Source organism: Anas platyrhynchos, chromosome 15 (assembly GCF_047663525.1).
Source record: "Anas platyrhynchos isolate ZD024472 breed Pekin duck chromosome 15, IASCAAS_PekinDuck_T2T, whole genome shotgun sequence".
Taxonomy (NCBI): domain Eukaryota; kingdom Metazoa; phylum Chordata; class Aves; order Anseriformes; family Anatidae; genus Anas; species Anas platyrhynchos.
Genome location: NC_092601.1, coordinates 6,608,099 through 6,628,997, shown reverse-complemented (window position 1 = coordinate 6,628,997; position 20,899 = coordinate 6,608,099). Strand labels below are relative to the sequence as shown.

General features: G+C 43.1%; 1 protein-coding gene and 1 long non-coding RNA gene across 3 annotated transcripts in view; one reads left to right on the top strand and one right to left on the bottom strand.

Annotated features, from left to right (window-relative positions):
* The first annotated feature begins 2,854 nt into the window (after positions 1–2,854).
* TMEM114 (transmembrane protein 114) lies at positions 2,855–20,326 on the top strand. 2 transcript variants are annotated; one of them, XM_027469337.3, is made up of 5 exons: positions 2,855–3,069; positions 3,694–3,774; positions 13,702–13,839; positions 17,152–17,391; positions 20,089–20,326. In XM_027469337.3, exons 1-4 carry the CDS (start codon positions 2,886–2,888, stop codon positions 17,382–17,384), a joined length of 636 nt encoding a protein of 211 aa, XP_027325138.1. In that variant the 5' UTR covers positions 2,855–2,885; the 3' UTR covers positions 17,385–17,391; positions 20,089–20,326. The 2 variants fall into 2 exon arrangements, with proteins under 2 accessions (XP_027325138.1, XP_071879980.1); XM_072023879.1 differs by lacking the exon at positions 3,694–3,774.
* Positions 17,280–20,899, bottom strand: part of LOC119718454 (uncharacterized) — a 45,368-nt gene continuing 41,748 nt past the window's right edge. The window contains exon 3 of the long non-coding RNA XR_005269589.2: positions 17,280–17,412. This is a non-coding gene — a long non-coding RNA (uncharacterized lncRNA). The remainder of the gene's footprint in view (positions 17,413–20,899) is intronic.

Here is a 20,899-nt window from a genome sequence, read left to right as displayed (position 1 = left end):
GAAATGAAAAACATGATTTAAGTTTTAACTTTGTCTTCTAGTTTGTAAATGCTTCAAAATCTTTCTGAGCTTGGGTCCTGTTGTGTGGTTCTGAAATAAAAAGAGCCTGAGACTGACTCCCAGCTCTCTGATGCTCTACACAACGTGGCATGGTTCAGCTTCGAAGTGAGACTGTGAACGCTACTGTGGTCCCATGTCTGGGCCCATTTCTGGGGGTGGTCAGTCTCCTCTGAGACTGTTTTTTAAATCACACCCTTTGAGGTCAGTATGACCTTGCCCCCGCTTCTGGGGTCAGTCTGCTGCATTTGGTTCTGGTGAATATGTAGATGGATACGTATATACACGTACATAGCCTGTCATAAGTACAGTACTGAGAAGCATGACCTACTGCATGTGTAGTCTTGGTAACTATAACCCACCACAAGCATATTCGCTGCTACAGCATTGGTAAGTTCATAATCTTTAAGTCTATTCACTGCCATAGTGTTACTGATGTTTGTTGAACCTGAATATCAATCCCGATTTGCTGCTATACACTACTTGTTTTTACAACCTCTGATTGCCTTTCTGCTCCCTCTCATGTGAGCACACAGCTGTGATCTCCGTATACCTGCAGGGCAGGGAACCCTGCAGCTCATGACTTGGGGCAATGATTCTGAATGATGCCGGATGAGTTGGCATTACTCGTTTTGGTGGAATTACTTAAATTCATTGGTGCACATTTATGGTGTCTGGCTTTTACCTTTTTTGCAGTCATATGGGTAAACATTGTGAGAAACAGATTTTCATATAATTTACTGTAAGTATATCAAACATCTCTTTCACAAATACAGAGTAGAGGAAATACAATAAACATTAGGGAAAACTGAGAAATTTATTGTCTAAGAGCCTTTTTTAAAAAATAAAGGTTTTTATAAATGTCCTAAAAAGCCATTATTGAACTTACATGGATAGTTTATACGGTTTGAAAAGATAAACACTGACCCTATGAGAGGAATAGCTCTTTTAAGACCAGATAGAATTTAAGTCCAGACACAAGGTGGATGTTTCGCCGACAGCAAACATGTTTATAATGGAATTAATAACATGCTGCTTCCTACTCAAAATGCTCATACTCAGTAAACCATTTAGAAGTTCCAGAATGACTGGCCACAGGGTGCCAAATCAATGTCTCTGCCTTTCTTTCATCACTCGTTTCCAGCAGTAACACAGTGAGTTAGCACAGCACTTCCTCAGCAGCTTTACCTCAAATAACTTTTTGGATTTAGCTGTTAATCTATGAAAATAACTGGGTTGGGGCCTCTGCTGCACCAGTACAATATAGAATCAGAGCATCTGAGAAGGAACTGCAATCTAGATGCATTTTGCCCAATAAGGGCCCTGGGAAGCCATGCTGAGGGTTTCAGAGCAGAACACACCCTGAATCCTTCAGCAGTGTCATCTTGCAAGCAGAAAGGGTGAGGTAGAAGTTACTTAGAGAAGCTCTGGTATATTCAGGCCAGAGGACTGCTAATTTTGGTACATTGCACTCCATGGCCTATTAATTGACTGCAAATTTGGCAGCATTTTCTGAATGATCTCTGGTATTTTGCATAGCAGGTTGATGTCAGCAGATCTAATCAATAGCTAGTCTGTGTAAACAAAGCGTGTCCCTCCTTTTCCACAAAGGTAAGTCTATATTAAAATCTGAGCTCTTACCCTATATTGAAAATCCTAGCATAACTTCAGGAATTTGTGTTATTTTTAGAGATCTCGGTAAATTGGAAATTGTATCTCTGGTGAAGCCAAACTGTACTACTGTCTTTTTCCTTTCATTATGAACCTTTCCTGGCAAATACAAGAAGATTATTTTGATGAACTGTACTTTTTTACTTTTCTGACTTTCTTCATTTTTCCTCAGCACAAGGATGACTGCCTAATCTGATTATGCTGACGTGGAAATTAAATCTCTGCATAGAGTTGACTTATTCTGGACATAAGCTTTTCTATTATCACAGTCTGGGCACAAAAGGATCAGGAGTTAGCAGGCTTTGGCTTTTGTTTACTGTAAAGTGAATCTAGACAGATTTGACAAGGGCTTCCGCATATTTTGATGACTAAAACAACTTGTTTCTACAAATAAGCATACAGCTAGAACTTTGTGGCACCAAAATTAGGAAAAGAACTGCCCAGGACACAGACGATCACTTTATAAAATCCTCAATTTGCAGCTTGGACCTAAGTGGACTGCACGTTCCTGCCGCTTTGCTCTGTAACACCCTTTGCCTCCCCCTGATTTTAACATGAGGGTGGCAATGGCTGATCATCACAACGGCGTGACGGTTCAGATACGAACGGCTCTGATGCAGGTTTATGAGAAGAGCGCTGATAAAACACCCGCTCAGCACATGATGCTTGCAGGGCCAAGTAAATCTTTCAAGTAAACTGCAAATAGGGTTAGAGGAAACAGATGAGCTTGAGGTCCCAACTAAGACATCCCAAAGCTCGTTTGTTTCTCCTTACTGGATCAGTTGGTCTAACAAAACTTATTTTACCCTCCTCCGCAAACTCTGTACCGCTTCTGTCCCCCACCCTTCTCAATGCTACTTGGTGGCAACAGCTGCTCAGTTTGCAGCTCTCGGCGGGCTCTTACCCATAATACGAATACGTCCCGGGGATGCAGGAGACAGTGAAGGCGCAGAATGAAGCTGTGCCTGCTTGCAGCGCCCCGCTCCCGGCGCCGACGGCCGCTGCCCCGCGCCACCACGTGCGCGGCGCCGCGCGGGAACGGCCGGCACGGCGGGGGCGTGGCCTCGGCGGGGGGCGTGGCCTGGCGGAGGGGGCGTGTCCCGGGCGGGGCGGGGGGCGGGGCGGGGCGTGCCGGGCTGGCCGCGCGCCGCGGCGCGATGCGGGGCGGGCTGGGCGCGCTGCCGCTGGTGCTGGCGCTGGCGGGGGCCTCGAGCTTCGTGCTGCTGGCAGTGGCCATGGCCACCGACTTCTGGTACATCATCGACGCCTCGCGCCTGGAGGCGGCCGCCAACGGCACCGCAGCGCTCAGCTCCCACTCGGGGCTCTGGCGGACCTGCCGGCGTGAGTGGGGCGGGGCCGGAGGGAGGGGGCGGGGCCTGAACAAAGGGGGCGGGGCTTGGACAAAGGGGGCGGGGTTTGAAGGGGGCGGGGCACCCACAGGCCCCGCCCCTCTCCCCCCAGCATCGCCAGGGGGTGCCGGGTGCAGGGGCTCCGGGCGCTGCCCTGGGTGTCCCGGGTACCGCAGTGCTTGGTGCGTGCTGCAGTAACCCCAACCCCAGCCCCAACCCCAGCCCCAACCCCATCGCTGCAGCCCCGTCCAGCAGAAGGGCAGGTGGCTGCCCGGGACGGGACCCCGATGGTCGGCACTGTAACGAGGGACCCCCCAGCCACGCGTGGGTGTTGCAGGGTTTTGCCCATTTAGCTTCACTGCATGCGGGGCGTGTTGCTGTGGCACTGGAGTTAATCTGGGGTTTGACTCCAGCGTTAGGAGCGTGGAGTAACCGATGGGCATCGTAGACGAGAAGGACGCTGAAAATCCCCTCCTCTGCTTCCCTGCTAGGAACAACTGTTTTCAAAGGAGATGATAGCGTGTTTATTGCATGCACACACACACACAAGGAAGAGAATATATTGCTATATTTCATTTTCGTCCTTTGCTTTTTTCTTTTTCCCCTTCTTTATCAGTTAGGAACAAATGCTACCCTTTGATCAACCCCTTCTGGCATGGGAATGCAAACATCACCGCCTCGCACAGGCAGCTCTTATGTGAGTAACGCCGCGTTATTTCTGTGCTTCCATCCACCCTTCCCTCCCTTCTGAGCCACTTACACGGTCCTGGTTCTGATTCGGAGGGGAACTCTTCAGGCAGGTGCTTTGGCTGCTTCAGTGCTGGAGCTGTCACTGCATGGCGTCCTTAAGTGTGACTTCTGTTGATGGAACCATTTATTTCAGGTCAAGTTCAGCTAGTTTCTTCCAGGGAAGCAAGATGTTTCTGCCTGGCATGGCTCAGGAAGGTACCTGATTGCTTAAGCTAAACAGCGAGAGTGTTCAAAATACCCCTCCCAAATAGTTTAATCCCTTAAGCAGACAGTTAAATTGCTGTTTAAGACAGATACTTGTCTACCCTGTCATTGGGATCCTTTGCACTGAAAAAATAATGAGTATGCAGGAACTTAAGAAAACAAACCGGTAACTAAAAGTGTTCAAACTCAGTGAAGAACATCGTGTTCAAAATTTCTAATTACACACGCTGGTATTCCTCGCCTTTAGATTCACTTGTCAGTATCAGCATGTTTTCCGACAGTCCATACTAAACACTTCCCAATGCTTTTGGGCTTCTCATAAAAGACGAATTAGCTTATTTGCATCATCTTTAGCATGATACTGTCCATACAAGAGCTTGTATGTGGGCCCTTTTATTTTATTTACCTCTCCTCTCTGACCCTGTTTTCCCCATACAAGCAGAATATATGCTTTTGTCCTGTGCCTTAAAGCTGTATTCTCTCCCCCAAATCCATCCATCTCCCTGAGCAGCCCTTCCGAGAGGCTCAGAGTGTCTTTAGTCTCTCGGAGCAGCATCTCCAGACAGAGCTAAACATGGCAAAGAAAGGCTACGGTGCTAACGCAGCTGTGCTGCAGCAGTGGCTGCGAAGTTAAAGCAGCAGCACGACCCCCGTGGGCTGCTGGAACTGTGGGACTGGCGGATCAACAGGCTCAAGCCTACCAGCACAGGTTGTTCTCTGTGCTTCCCAGTGTAAAAGTCCCATTGCTGTCATCTTCCTTGCATAGGAAGACACAGGACCTCCGCTGCTTGATGTTGGTGAAAACTGTGCAGGTAACTGAGAACGACTGTCTGCTGGATCATGTAATCCTCTCGGGCTAATTTACCCCAACGTAATATAATTTTTACTATTATTTAATAGTTCACTGAACCTAACCACACTGATCACATTTTAAGTGTGGGTACCTCAACTAGCAAGTTGGAGGTTGTCTAAAATTTTAGGACAAAATTATTGGCACTTCAAAAATCGTGTTCATATTTGCAAATGCTACATCTGTAATTCTTCTCAGACAAGGAAATTTTAGATTACAGCTCTTTGATGCAAGCTGAATTCTGCCAAAACAGAATCAAAGACTATTATGGAGCTCTTTTTGTTACAAAAATGATGTTGACTTGGAAACAAAGGACATCTTTGGTAGTCATGAAGTGTAAAAAAATAATGAATGGGAAAAGAATGGATTCATAACTGTGTTTACAGACTCTTCAAAGCCTCAGAGAAATTTTGTCTCTCACATTAAATACTATTCTTAGGTTCTTGGGCAAAGACCGCAGGCTGCGAAGACACTCGTGTATTTTCTTATAAGCAGGTGTAATATGCCTAAAAATCAGGAGGTAAGGAATTAAGGACACTTTAGTTAGAAGAACCTGTGAGGTTTGATTAGAATGTGTTACAGAATGAAGTTTTTGATATTTTAGATGGGCAGTTTCAATGCAGTTAGGCTACAGACCACAGCAATAGCAGCTGTACTTCTAGGAACAAGGTATTTCTAAGGGTCATCTAGACTTGTTAAGTACCGAGCTTTGTATTTCTTCCTTAGGTATTTTCTGCTGGTGGTCACTGAATCATATTTCGGCAGATCAGTGCTAACCTTCACCTAGAGTAAATTTTAACTAGAATTTCAGAGGACAATTCCCACGTTCTTGATTCCAGTGTAGTTAAGGTAATTTCTTCATGTGTTGCTACAAGGGGCAAACAGGCTAACTACGCAGCTTTAAATGCATTTTTTTCCTTTGTGTGCCTGTGCCGGTGTCAGCATGAGTCACATTCACACAGAATTAGTCTCATCCTGTCTTGCTGTACACCCGTATCTCTCCCTGTTTGACTGGCAGACTGCCTTTCAGCAGCTCTGGTAACATCAGGCAATTTCTTGCCTTTTATTACTTAAAAATCTGTAAAGGGCTGTCTCTTAGTGCGGGCACTTAAGTCACATCAGGAATCCCATTCTGCTTTCTTCGGTGTTCCCGTGCTCTTCCTGGCACATCTTAACTAGACACAAGAGCCAAAAAGACGAGGGAAGGTCTGTGCCCGTGCGCAAAGAGCTGAGTCTAAGTGGCAGCCGAGGTGCTGGTCACTGCCCAAAGATGAACCCTTTGTTAGGGAATGAAAAGCCTGCACATTGCCTCCCTCCACATTTCCAATCCCTCCCCTATTCATTCCCAGCAGTTTCCTTTGAGGCTTACTGCATGCTTCAGAGGGAGCTCCTGACAAATTAGAACAATTGGGCGTACAAATTAAAGTTCTGTGCTACCAGCAGCATCGCTCAGGCAGTCAGCCTCAGTCTTGTTAACCCCGAGAGTATGATGGATTTTCACATCACTAGAGCACCCCCGGGCAATTTCTCTAACAGATTAGCCACAAGCATGCCTTCCCCTGGACATTACCCTTCTGCTGCTTTTCCTACCACTCCCTCCAGCTGAACATATGACGTACACCCCCCCCTCCCCAAACCTACAATGTATTAAATGTTTTCCCACTACAGATTACATTATGGGATGAGTCTGTATTTGTTTAAAACATCAGCCACCATCCAAAGAAAGATATGACTTGACTACCTGCCAGGAGCTTTTCTGAATTTTCTGCATTTATAAAATGCATTTTTGCCAGAGGTGTTTATTTTCCTCTGCTCCATATGGGACTTTATGAAATACCACGAAGAGGTATCTTTCTGAGGGAAATTCCTCTATGCTTTCATAACAAAAAATTATCATTATTTCTTTCTTCTGGATCTGCTCTGCTAATTTGGTGTAATGGAAGCCCATCAATTTTGTACAGAAACTGAAAAACCTCTTTATTGCATTTCCGGGCACTTTCTAACACGGATTTTCACAACAGCAGCTCAGGCTGCAGCAGGTTCTGCATGTCTGAAAGACCTGAACCATGCCTGTGTTTCGCAGAACTGCTCGAATCTTCCTAGTGCTTTCCCTCTCCAAATGATGCTGAGCCAGGATGACTGTTACCCCATCCCAGATGTCAGAGGTAATCCCTTCAGCAAAACCTGACAGAAGCCAAAGCTTCCACTGTTACCAGCAGGTAACATTCAAAATCACATCTAAGATGTTGAGGATCACATACAGAGAGAGGGAAGGAGTGGCAGGATTTAATCAACTGAAAAGTTTTCCCCAAGAGTTGCTGTAAAATTATTTTATAAAAAAAAAAAAAAAGGAAAAAAAAAGCTTTCAGTGGGAAAAAGTTACTCTTGGGAGTTTTTGTAATACAAATATTTTTAACTTACCAAACTCGGTATTGTCATTTAAGTAGTAATTGCCAGTATAAATTTAAATAAAGGTGCACCAGTGTAATCTGAGCAAAATGGACAATTTTGTAAATATATATATATTTTTAAATCAGAATTAACCAGTACTCCAGGCTGGGTTTGAGTACTTCTTGTAGGACAGATAAGCTGTCAAAAGAAAAACAGTAATGTGTCAGCTAGGTACTGAGGTGTCTTGGCAAGACCCTTCTGTGAACTTGACTTTTTGGAAGCTCAGGAAACCTGTTCCTATGTGTCTCAGTTGTGGTTGGAGAGTGACCCCTGCCTGGTAGCATACCAATTACTTCCAGCTACATTCTGAACCACATGCAATATGATTTGCTGACCCCAGAAAGCTGTCGCAAATGTTATTCCAGAGCATGGTGGAATTTGTTAAATCGTGGTGATTTATGTGTGTTGACTCCCCCTGCCTTGTTGAAAACCAAAGTGTCACAGAACCTTTCTTTCTTTCTTTCCTTCCTTTTTTTTTTTTTCCTTTTTTTCTTTTTTTCTTTTTTTCTTTTTTTCTTTTGGCACATCAAAGCAATATCCATAATGTGTTACTTGGCCAAAACTTAAAAGAGGCCATTTTGGTCCAAAGATGGAAGCAGATGCAAAATTACCAAATGCTTAATTCCTCTTAAGATCTCTTAACTTTGTACCAATAGCTGGTGTTGGGGCCCATTTACACTGCAGAGCTGGGGCCAATGGTACAAAAATAACGTGACAGGAACTGTTGGCTACCTGGTTTGCCCCTTTATTTAGTACTATTTTCTTCCTGAGCCATCCTGGGATGGTCAGGTAGTATCTGTGGCTTCCACTTATACGCAACTGAAAGAAAATGCTTGTACAACCAAGATGGGAGTGTGCAGCTGCCCATCCACAACTGCTGAAATTATTCTCCCCAGTGTATTATTATTATTTTTTAAAGTCATTAATTTACTTGGACCCATGAGGCTGCAGACAAGTTAGTGCTTCCTGCAGGGAACTGGCGCTTCCTGGAGAGAAACAAGCTCCGCAGTAGAGTCAGTTCCTAAAGACCTCCGTTGTAATGTAACAGTTGCCTCAGTTTCTTCCTCAACAGAATTACTTTAATAAGACTGGATTTCCTCCCAGCATGCAGACCCTGTAACAGTCACTAACCAACTGCTTTCACTCTTCTCCCCCCTCTTAATAGTCCTGCTTCATTTGTACTGAGTTAAATGATTGTACTCGTGGTGCTATCCTGGAATGACCATTTGTTTGGCTGCCGTTGCATATTACCTGGGGAATTTACAGTTCTCTGCAATTTTTCTTTTTGGTTTCAACTTATCAAAAAGAACAGCTATGGTTGGACTACCCATCAAGAGCCAGTGCAGGGGCCATGTGAAATAAGCCCCAAGTGCAGTACCCAGAATTTCTGTCTTCACTGATATGATAGATGTATACCCAAACAGATCGTTGTTTCTGAGCACCAGTGCAGTGGTTCTTCAGAGGGGCTCCAGTCCTCACAGTCCTCATATTTATTATAGTAAATATGTACAGAAATCTGAAATAACAGAGAGTGACAATTTCAGATGAATGTTCTCATTTTCATATATCATTGCTATCACAGCAATAGAATTTGAACCGTGTTGCACTGCTTATGCTTACAATTCCATCCAGTCCTGGCACTGAAGCTTCCCATCAGGTCAGTATCATTATATTTCTACTGTCTTCACTTTGTCTTCCAGTTCAGCTCAAAGATTTATTAGCAGAGAAGAGCACAGAGCAGACACCGCCAACCCAAAGTCCAGAGCCTAGCCAATTATCCTGGGTCACCCTAAGCCTGTCAGCTCTCCTCCACCACCACCTTTTCTCTGCTGAACAGGAGGGAATCCAGGCCCTTGAGTCCCTGGGGTTCTAGCCCAGAAGCCTTACATCCAGCCACAGACAGCAGTTCTTTTCTATTGCTTGTTTCTTCAGGTCATTTCCTTCCTTCCTTTTGAGCAGGTCAAGCTTTCTGAGTGCACCACTTCATCCCCCCTGCCACACCTTTCCAAGGCAGCCCTGCTGGCTCTTGCTCCTGCCAGCGTTCTGCTGGAGCTGCAGGCTTCTGTGCAGCTCCTTCTGAGGGGCTGGTTAGTTACTGCTGGGGAAGGCAAACAGGTCCCTAATTAGGCTCTTCTGAGCTGCTGCCATTTGGATTATTTCTGATGAGATGACTGTTGCAGATTTCTAGAGGCTCCTTGCTATATTATAAGCTGTGCAAACAAATCCAAAGTTAGTTTGCAGCAACAAAGCTCCATCAGGTTAACAGGAGACGATTAACAAAGCTGCTAGACCTGCTGTTGGTTAGCTCCGATACCGTTCAATTCCTGTACCTCATCCCAGAGATATCTGTTACAAACTGCTCATCACCAGCCGTGTCAGATGGTAATTTAGAAATGTCTGCCAAGCACAGATCTAGATGCATGCTGCATGTGGACAGCACTCTTAGAGGCATTTGGTCACAGCTCGAGTAAAGCAGCTTTGGCTAGCTGATGTAAAACCCCATGAAGACACAGCAAGCAAAGTACTTTTTATACGTTAGTTTGTTTCAGGATTGGATCTCCTGGGCTAGACTGACAGGGAACTCGGGCATTATTGAGAAATCAATGTGGAAAACAGATCTACTTTATGGGAAGTACACGTACCTGTTGTGCAAAATAATTGTTTTTTCAATACCGATCTTACCAAAATAAAGAGTTATATGCATAATACATAACAGAAATGTGTATTTCAACACAACCTAAACAGAAAAGTTTGCAAAGTTTGTGTTTGAACTTCTCTCCCAGGAAATTATTGAAGGCAGAAATACAGTAAAGATATTTTAAGTCATGTCCCTCTATAAACTAATTCTGTCCCTCTAATCAAGGCATATAATGGCATAATATCATATGCCAGATGGCATGAATTCAAATTCCTGAGTGGTTTCCATGGCAGCATCTTAGAATAAGTTTTCCAGGCAGTTGCAGATTGCACAGAAGAAGCACAAATGGGTATTAGGTATTGAACTAGAACACTCAAGGTGATAGAAGTCCTGTTTAGCCAAATGCAGCCCATTAAATATTTGATTTTAAAACAGCCACAGGTGATTCATGAGAAACAATGATCCCAGCTGTATGTAGGAAAAGGCTGTTAAGTGTGATGTGTGGGGTTTCACCTGATATATCCCTAAAACATACATACCTTCACTGCAGAGGGCCTACAAGTCATTATTCTGATGTTGCACGCAGTTGTCACAGATCAGTAATGCAGTTAATGACACTCCCCAGGATAACAGTCTGGGGTATGGGTTTGTTCTCCCTTTGGTTCAAAAGAAGACACTCGGGGCCTGATCACCTGCACTTGTCCTAGCTAAGGTTACAGTCCCAGCTGCAGAAGCTGCAATCACACCATGGAAAGGAAAGTCAAAGAACGAGCAGTTGTCAGTACTTCTGTCCTGAGGAGTGGTTTGGTAGCGGTGAGGGACTGGTGAGGGACTGGTGAGGGACATGACAAAGCACAGGCCCTGTGGTGAGCGTGTTGTCATGGCTACCCTCCCACCAAAGCCAGGCCTAGGGACAGTTGCACTGTTCATACTTTTTAATGTTAATTGCATCAGCTTTCATTCCTCCAACCCCTTCTCACCTCTTACCCACAAGACTAGTATTACTACAGCCAAGAGGACACATAGATATCAGGAAGGTGAAAGATCAAAATCAGGCCTAATACCCTCAGGAAGCACACCCAGGGCAGAAGACGAGCCTGTTCCTGCTGCCTCGGTAGCAAATGAGAACTCAATTGTGTACCAAACCTCTGTTCTGTCATGTCACATTGCATCGTGTGCCTGACAACTACTCTGACTATGTAAAACTTCTGGGCCAAGTTCTGTGCCTATTCCTCCTTTTGCCAACAGCTTTGACATTCTGATTTATACGCAGTGAGCTGAATGCTGATTTGAAACTTAGCACCTGAGAACTCCTGCAGGTTTGTGTTTCCACGTCATCAACATCAGCCATGGGCCAGTTTTGCTGAAGGAAAGCCCAGGCAGTATCCCCAGAGTTAGAAGCAAAGAGAGAAAGAGCTCCCTTCTGCACAGAATGCTGAATTCCTGCTTCCTGGACATCAACTGATACCAATGTAGGGCTGCGTCGGGCTCATTTAATACCAGAAACTAATTCCAGCATAAATGAAAGGAAATGGAGGAACAAAAGGGTGACCTCCCAAAACTGTCATGTGCAACATTTTTCCTTGGGAGCATGTCACGTACGACACAAAATGACTAGTTATGTCTTGAGACCACATTCCACTCAAGTGAAGAAATGAGGTGTCTGCCCTGTTCCCATGCTGGCTCTTCCGAGCCTTCCAAGGTCTCCCTGAGCATAACTTGGGGTCTCCAGAACACCAGAGTAACCAGAACTCACATCATGCTTTCCAAAGAGAATCTAAGCTTTCTAGTAGGTCACAATATTTCATTGCCAGTTCATTGTAAAACTGAATGCTATCTTTCTTGCTTTTGTTACAGTTTTATTTCTGGCTTCCCTTGAGCCATCTTTTCATTTATCTCTAGTGCTTGGTGCATCTTCTAGCTGAGGCAGATTGCTCTTTTTTCATCACATTTGCTTGAGATTTTTCCTTTTCTCCACTCATCAGGACAAAGAAAGTCCAAGCTACAACAAATAATGACCAAAACTACCAGGACTTTCTTACACAAAACAACAACAACCACCAACCAACCAACAACAAAAAAAAAACACCTTGCTATGTTTGATCAGAGTAATCTAGTACTTTGCCTCAATATGTTTCGTTAACTCACTGGGAATATTTGAGAGGATGCTTCAACCATTAAGAGATAAACAGCTAAGTCCTTGACACATTACAAGGCACCATCAAGATGACTGAAAGAGCAGCTTTGTTCTAGAACTGAACCAAGTTACATTTTTTAATTAGTCTTAGAGCAGATTCAGTTTTGTTTACACAGACATTCTCCAACTCGCTTCAGTGACTTTACAGTAGTACAAATGAGGAATAAGATGAATAAGTTACTCCCATTCAAATTTGCAATTTGCAGATTTTTCTTCTTTATACAGAAGGTAAGGAGGAACAAATACCTATATTAATGAGGTAATAACAAATCCTTACCTAATTATCAAAGTCAAGTGGGTGTTGCAGTTCTGAGCATCACTCACGAGTCACAGCTCCAAAGACACAGACTGAACTAACTAATTGAAAGAACAAACACAGAAGCAACACAAGTTGATCCCTGACTGTGTGCAATCATTACAATTATACTGAAGAGGATAAGCTGGCTTCTTACCCAGTGACAAGTGGTGTACCTCCACTTAAGCAGGAATTACAGACACTTAAAAAAAATGATCTGATTACACACAACCTCTGATCTTCTGACTCATTTTCCTTGGGAACTAGCTAATGTTGTATTGTTATTTATCTGTGAAATTAAGTAAGTCACTGAAGCCCAGAACCCCTCAGAAAATGGAATGTAGGTTTCCTTTCTCAGTAAATCTTCTCTATTCAGGTATAAAGTAAGTGGATGCTGGAAACTGCATTTACTTGATTTTTTGTTATTATTCTAGGAAAGGTAGGGTTGAACACTGTGAATAGATTGCATGAGAGAGAATGAGACAAAGATGGTTTATAATGGAAAAACAGCATGATATGAAAAATACATAGCAACCCTCTGTTTACACAGCTATTCAAACGTTATAGGGATCAATAAGGACTAATGTAAAACATTTAGCATAGGAGGAAATAAACCAGCAGAGGCTAATGTCCTTAGTGAAGCTGCTGAAGAAAACAACGACAGACAGAATGAGAGCTGGGTAGGGAAATTTGCCTCTACTTCTTGTTCTGCTGCAACAGAGGAAAAGGTCAACAGTTTGGTAGATCAGCAGATGGTGTGACAGAAAAGAAAGCATTTAAGCAAAGCATCTGCTAGACTTCACCAGCCAAACAGAACAATGCCACTCACTATGATAGGTATGATTTAGATAACCTGACTGCTTTTTATTAAGGTTGCTAGTGACTACCAGATGCAATGCATCACCTGCTAGCCAGCTAGGTTTAATACCTGGGAACAGATTTATTGCTTAAACATGTCCACGTAGACGTATCCTTTAACGTCACAGTCTCTGAAGCACAGTCTGTAAAGGGCTCCCTCTGAGTGATGCCTTTTTCTCCATATCGTGTATGTGTCCTGCCTACTTAAACCGAGAACCCCAGAGATAGGTCAGCTCCTTGTTCGTGCTGCACAGAAAAAGGCTTTGATCCTGATTAGGGGCCCTGCTCTCAATAATGATTGATTACAAGTTATTAATTATTAATTATCCAGTGACACCACAGTAAAACATTATGATACTAACATTCTCCATTTTTCTTCAGACATGCATGGGACATTTGTCATCCTGATGCCCCTCAGCCTGATATTGATGATTTTTGGAGGAATGACTGGATTCATCAGTATTCTTGCCAGGGCCTACCTACTGCTTCTAATGACGGGTCTGCTTTTTCTTTTTGGAGGTACTATATCAAACTCCTGGCTTAATGTTTTTAGATAATAAGAGATTATATCTGGGAAACATCACTTTACCTTCCAGAGGAAAAGGTGAAACAAGACTTCGCTTTCAGAATAATGCTGCTGCTGCTCATTCACTTGGTGTCTGTGCAGCTCCTGACAGGGCTCTGGAGTAGAAAAGCTGCCCCACAGAGCCAGGAGTGGCTGTGAGCACACACAACCATACATCCACATGGAGCAAGTCACACCCTGAACATATGACTGCTCTGTTCATTAACACAAAAGATTAAATACCTTCACAGCACAGTGCTCGGACTCTTCACAGGTGAGGTCTGAAATCTGAAGTTATGGAGATGTGATTTTGGTATTAGTAGAGCACAGGGTTTGATAGGCTGGCACACACCTTATACCTACAAATTAGATGATGTATTTTCAAAGGAGTTTGAGTAGAGTTCCTGAAGAGGGTTTTGCTTGGTATTCCTGGGTTGGCTTTACTGCTAGTTCTGAGCTGGAGTGTTGTCTCCTAACTGCTGGGGCACAAAGCCTTCAGCTTGTTGCACCACCCCAGCACAGCCTGCCACAGGCAGCTTCAGGTCACAGCAGCAGGTTCTAGGACTTCAGTGGCTTGTGAGAAGGCCAAACACTGTATAGGGAAGACGCTGAGGGTTATTTGCCCATCAGTCACATGCTCACAGTGCAACACTGACTGAAGAGGTTTGTGCTCCTCAAGGAAGGTGCTGTACGGAGCATGTCACAGAAGAATTTTCCGATTTGTCATAATCGCCAGTTGTATAGCATATTGTTTGAAAAATCTGATGATTTTATATATATTCCATTATTTTTGCTCTATGGTAACACCAGAGTTCCTCTTTAATCCTCGTGGACCAGGGCTGTGTCTGCACCAGTGCAGAGCTGGGTTCTGATCCCCAGTCCAAATGTGAGTGAGACCAGAGTCTGCCTCAGCCCGCATTGGGCCGACAAGGATCCCGAACAGTGCTGCTCATTGAAGTCACCCCTAAATAAACCCGTTCCTCCTTTCCTGTTGGTAGCTGGACTGAGAACAGCAGCACTGTTCACATGAAAGATGAGTGCAATTACCGCAGTTCACCCAAAATCCAGTGAAATGCACCCAAACACTGCTGCCACCTGAACCACCTGTTTGTTACTCACCTGTTCCTGGACCTTCTGCCCATGTCTTCATGTGGTAGTGGCCTGGTTACCAACTTCTTTACAACCAGACTTTTGCAGGGGATGAAAGCTCCATTGTTTTTATTGCCCCCGTTCAGATTACTAAACTGAAATCCCATGTTTTGAAATTCTTATGGAAGGAACCCCCAAAGAGCTGTTTTAGTTGGTGTAATGTTTCCATTTGAAGCTCATCAAATTCTTTTAAGTTTTGTGGGGTTCATTTCATCATTATTTTTGCTGTAACCACAACCTCTGCATTGTAAAAAGTCATTTATGAATTAAAACAAAAAACATTCTGTCAAAGTAGGATAACTGGGTTTAAATTCATCTCCATTTTCCTCCCCCAAAGATATATTCAGTAGTGTCTTGTGGGGTACTTGCAATAGAAATTTTCTCCCACAGAAAAGGGGATCGTCAGTATTGGTCCACATCACCTGCTCCTATAGTCCTGTTTTTAAGAAGAGAGTGAGAAGAGATTGTTGGAAATAAATGTGCTGCTGTCTCAAAGTCTTGATTGAACCTTTTAGTCTGAAGTTCTTACAAAGACCAGCCACCACCCATTATGCTTTTATTCTGAAAAACAAACAAACAAACAAACAAAAAAAAACCAACAACCCTGTAAGTCCTATTTCCTTAGAACATCAGAAAGCTGAACTCACTAAAAAGGCTTAGGCTATTTGAAAACTACCCTAAATAGTAAGTGAAAGATGAAAAGCTGTGAAGTGCAAAGCACGATTATCCTATTGAGGAGTGGAGTACTCTGCCTTTCTAAGACACACAGGGTTGCAGAGAGGGAAAGGAAACACGAAGACATTACTGGGGAAGGGTGGCTACAATTTGTTCTGAACCTGCAGCTAGTGTTGTTTCCGAGGTCAGCATGTACAGACTGACATGAGACCAGAGCCTCCTACTCAGGCAGTACTGTTTGGCTGTTTCAGCTGCACTGAGGCTTGATGCATGTAACAGGTCTATACGATATTCCAGTTCATGAAGCTTGATATTGATTAGATAGTTCTGTCCTGCCAGAAGGAAGTATTTTAGGTTGTAATTCTAGAAACGTGATTATTTGGGAAAATAGCAGAACTGATATGTTCCATATCCCAAGACATACTATTTGGTTCCACTTTTTTTTTTTTTTTTAAATGCAGTTACATGTGAGGAGGAACACAACTCAACAAACCCTCAAACTTCAATGAAGCAGTCACTATTTCCATTTCAGCTCACAAGAAGTATAGAAAAGGTTTTTGTTTGTTTGTTTGTTTGTTTTTTTCCCCTTGCAGAGGCCTAGAACAAGGCACAGACATAAAAGCATGGCTAAAATCAAGAACATGAGTATGAATTTTGACTGTTGGATAATCCAATTATCTTCTGTCTTAGTCTGCGTCTACTAAAACTTGTCCTTCTGGCAAAACCATAATCACATCTAGACTTACACTGTGATAAAAGCCCAACTGATTTTTGTATCCCTCAGAATCAGATACGACACTGTCTTTTCCAACAAATGTTCCAGTGACTCCCACTTCTCCTAGACCACAGTCCTCAAATTCTGGGCCTTCCTCTGTCTTCTTTCTTGCCACTGAATGAAGTCTGAAGTTTGTACATGTCCTTTGAGTGAACAGATGATAATCCCAGGATTTAGCACGTGCTTGTGCTAGATGTACAGTTCCCCAAGTTTGCTAGATTCAGTACAATCCTTTAATTCTGGAAACATCTGGCTTCTTGCTTGAGAGTCAACATTCAAAACCAGCCTAAATTCAGGTCACTGACCTGAAATGCAAGAACCTCTTGCCATGGGCTTTCTTGCATAAACAACTGTACATGATGCACAGCAATGAGAAATTAGGATGTGTTATAACGTACAATGAAGTCGGAGATGCACAAGGTACCCGTAAAAGACATGACTAGATTTCTATTGCAGAAGGCTTCTTGCTACACATTTTGATTCGGTATTGAACACGAGAAACTCAATATATAGAAAAATAATACTTTTTCTCTCACCCTTCCCTAAAAAACAGCTTTGACACAACTGGCCTAGGTAGATAGGAAGGAATGGCAAGGAAGCCCGAAGTGCAGGTATTTTTACTTTCTGCAGTGGATCCTGATTAACTGAATGTGTTTTTCTTTCCCAGCTCTTGTTACGCTTACAGGGATCTGTGTCTACATCGCATATTCAGCTGCTGCCTTTGAAGAAGCTGTCTGCCTCCTGAGGAGTAAGGATGTCCTGGTAGAAATTGACATCAGGTTTGGCTGGTCTCTGGCCCTAGTATGGATCTCGTTTGTCGCAGAAGTGCTCACTGGGGCTGTGTTCCTCCTGGCAGCGAGAGTCGTGGGCCTGAAACGGCGGCGTGAACAGGCGCTATGAACAGCAGGTATCACTGCAACAACAGAACCTGGCAGAGCATAGAAATGTGGATTGCTTGGTCTGTGTGGTCACTGGGGGTAATAAAAATGGCAAGGCTGTAAGTATCTTGCCAGCTGCCATAAACTCTCCTCAAAATTATCTACAAAATACAAAAATTCTGATAAATCGTAACACATTTTTAGTGTTGTCAATAAGGAAACCTTTGTAGCTTTAGAAGAAAGTATGCTTCATTGTTAGTGTTTTTAAAATAATTTCAGCTGGTAGCTCATACGACATCAACATTCATTGCTTAGAACAAGACAAATTTCTGGCTTTCTGTTGTCTTTCTGCTTCCCCATCTGTTGTCCCTCAGAGTACCCTGCAGGCCAGGCTGCACGGTCCACTTAGCTTCTGATTTCTCCTCTGAGACTCCTAATGGGTATGCCCAGAATTCCAGGCACATTGGCAGCCTCTACCATATACGAAATATGATGTCTGTATACCTGAAGCCAGGCAGAGAGTGTGGGGGCTAAGAATCCTCCATTCATACTGCACACTCCATTCGGCTTTGTTGCACAAAGCAAAATCAAATGTAAAGGTCCAGAATAAGAACTTCAGAGAACCTGGAGAAATACAGTGATAATCTCCAACACCATGGCATGGCTAGGATATCTTGTCTAGTGTCCACCTCCCACATTTATAGGATCTTTCTTTTCCATAGCATCTCCCCAAAGAGGCCCTCCTGGCTCCTCTACCACAACCACACTAGTGCTGTGACAACATGCAAAAATGATCATTTGAGAGATCAGAGAACCCCAGAAGCCTACTCTATGTCAGCTATGTCTAGTGACTAAGGAGAAACACATCATCATGTCATCTTTTTAAAAATCATTACTCTTATGGTAAAAATCCCCCAATGCTTGTGGCATAATGCCACTGGATAACCCTGGGGGAAAGGGGCCACGGGAACAGAAAGTCCTAACAACTCCAGCCTTTAATAAATAGTTAAATGGAGGACAGCAGTATAAAAGTGATGCTGGGTGGACATTCAGGCTTTGACACTTGCCAGGCAGAAAGCTCCATGTCATCCTCACATTCTTTGAAGTGTGGAAAAGATTGATTAGGGTTAGTATAGGAATAATGCATGAGAATAATTGTTGTAGAAATGGCTTAATGATGGGACTCTGTAAGTCAGGTTGACAGTTGGACTTGATGATCTTGAAGGTCTTTTCCAACTGAAATTATTCTATGATTTTCTAGAAATGAGCTTTGGTGCTGTGAAGAAGTGAAAGGATGTAAGGCCTAGATACTGTGAATGCCTCAATACTCGTTACCCTTCAGACAGCCCTGACTATGGCAGTGAAGTTCTCAAGGGCAATATAACGGGGTGTGTACTACTCTCAGAGAAGCTACAGCTGCTTTTCTGGATGTTTTAATTAACTACTGCAGCCAGCCCCAATCTATCATATGCTTTGGGCTATGTACTTACCCCCTTCAGCTCATTACAAGCTGCTTTTCCAATCTGGTAACGCAGAAGACATACCTGATAGATTTCCCAATTGTTACTTCGCAAATTTGATGCTTCTTTCTCCTGAAAACACTAACATGCTGCTTTGTGCTACAGTATGTTTAACCTGTGCCCAAAACTGCTGAGTAAAACTGAGCACACAGGATGCCTGAATTTTATCTGAAGGGCCAAGCAATCTAGTTTTCATTTATTTTACCTCTGGGCAATTGCACTTAAGTGAAAATTTACTTTCATGCCCTCTGAAGTTATTCAGGAAATTTTTCCTGACTGCTGTGGCCTGACATAAAGACCTGAAAGTGTAAAACTGCCCCGCTACCTTTCTGTTCTGTTACGGACAACTTCAGCATATTAGAGCAGCTCCAGACCGTGACTCAGGAAGGCACGCTGCCATTGGGCAAGTCCCTTGTGCTTCCTCCAGCAGCGCAAAGGGCATCATCTACCTACCTCTGTTAAACATCAGAACGATTTGATCGTTGTCTTTTTTTAAAGATTGCACATTTACTGAGCTTAGTCCCACAGTACCAAGCACTTCACGAAAAACAGCAGCAGTGAGCTTTGCAGGTAAAAGGAAAGGAAAACATTACAATGCTGCTGTGAATGGGGAACTGAGGCACAAACACTGCCCATGCTCAAGCAGAACCAGAGGTTTCCAAACCCCAGCCTAAGACCTTGGGTGGCAGACGTGTCATCAGAATGAAGTGAGATTAGAAGTCCTGAACGGAGCAAGAGGTAGAAGTCCTGTTAACAGCCAGTACAGTTTGTAATTCTCGGTTGCTCCCACATGGGTTTTCACGTATTTTCCATGTTGCCTTGCGTTGGGGCAGTGTAATGGGGTCATTTGACAAGTTAAAGCATACCAAATCAACACTATAAGGAGGATAAGAAAAAATCCTTTGTAGCCAAAATTCCACCTGAATTGCTCTTTAAGTGAATTATGTAAAGTGTAACACTTCCATATTTTGGTGCTGGTGAAGTTATCTAACATAGTACGATTATATGATGTTAGTCAGACCTTACAGTAAGCTGTAATAGTAACATACCATCTGAGTTATTTTTCAGTGTTTATTACAGATGTTATATAACAGTGGTTTTGAATGGTGTAAAATTAAATAAAATGACAACCCAGAGCTGGGAATTATTTATGAAGACATGGAATAACTAAGATGTACATATATTTTTCTTTATCTTTTTCTGCAGATCTATTCTACAGTTTATGTGATGCTTTTGAAGTACCTGTGTCACATGTGGTAGGTATTTATAAGATACTTACGCAGCTACGATATACAGTACTCAAGTGATCAAACCTAATTAGAAAGCCAATGAATCTGTTATTCAATTAGAGCAATTCACATTTCCATGGCTTTCCTGAATTTCTCATTCTGACTTCCTGCAATATCTGGCACAATGGTAATAAAGAGTAATTTTGGCTCCTGAATACTTGTATAGCCCCTGATTTTTTTTTTGAAATTTCTTCTGAATACAAAGATTGTTTTGAAAAGTCAACAAAACTAGATAGAATATCTAGTTTTTAGATAGAATAGAAAACAATAGCTTTAAACAATTTGAAATATTATACTAGAAAGAGAAAAACATCCTTGAAAAGACTTTATGTAATTCAATCCAAGTGATCTTATCAGCCTCCTACTTATAATGAAACTAATATTTACATGATACCCAGTTCTTTGCTGTATTTTTCCAAAATGCAGTAGTGAAACGAAGAGACTTGACTGCTCCCAGTACCTCCTGGTGAACTGCAAACTCATAGGTAATTGGCTACATTTAAAGTGAAGAAAAATAAACATTATACTGAGCAGAGCAGAGCAGTAATTTGAACTGATAGAGTGCACAGAGCTACTGGCCAATGCTAGCCACTCACAGGCTCCCTCAAAGGATGGCAGATTAGGATAGGAAAGGTCACAGAAATCCATGGGGGTAGAAAAACTTAAGACTTGTAAGAGCTTTAGAGGAAAGGCCGGTGAATATAATGCAGACATGCAACCACAGGGAG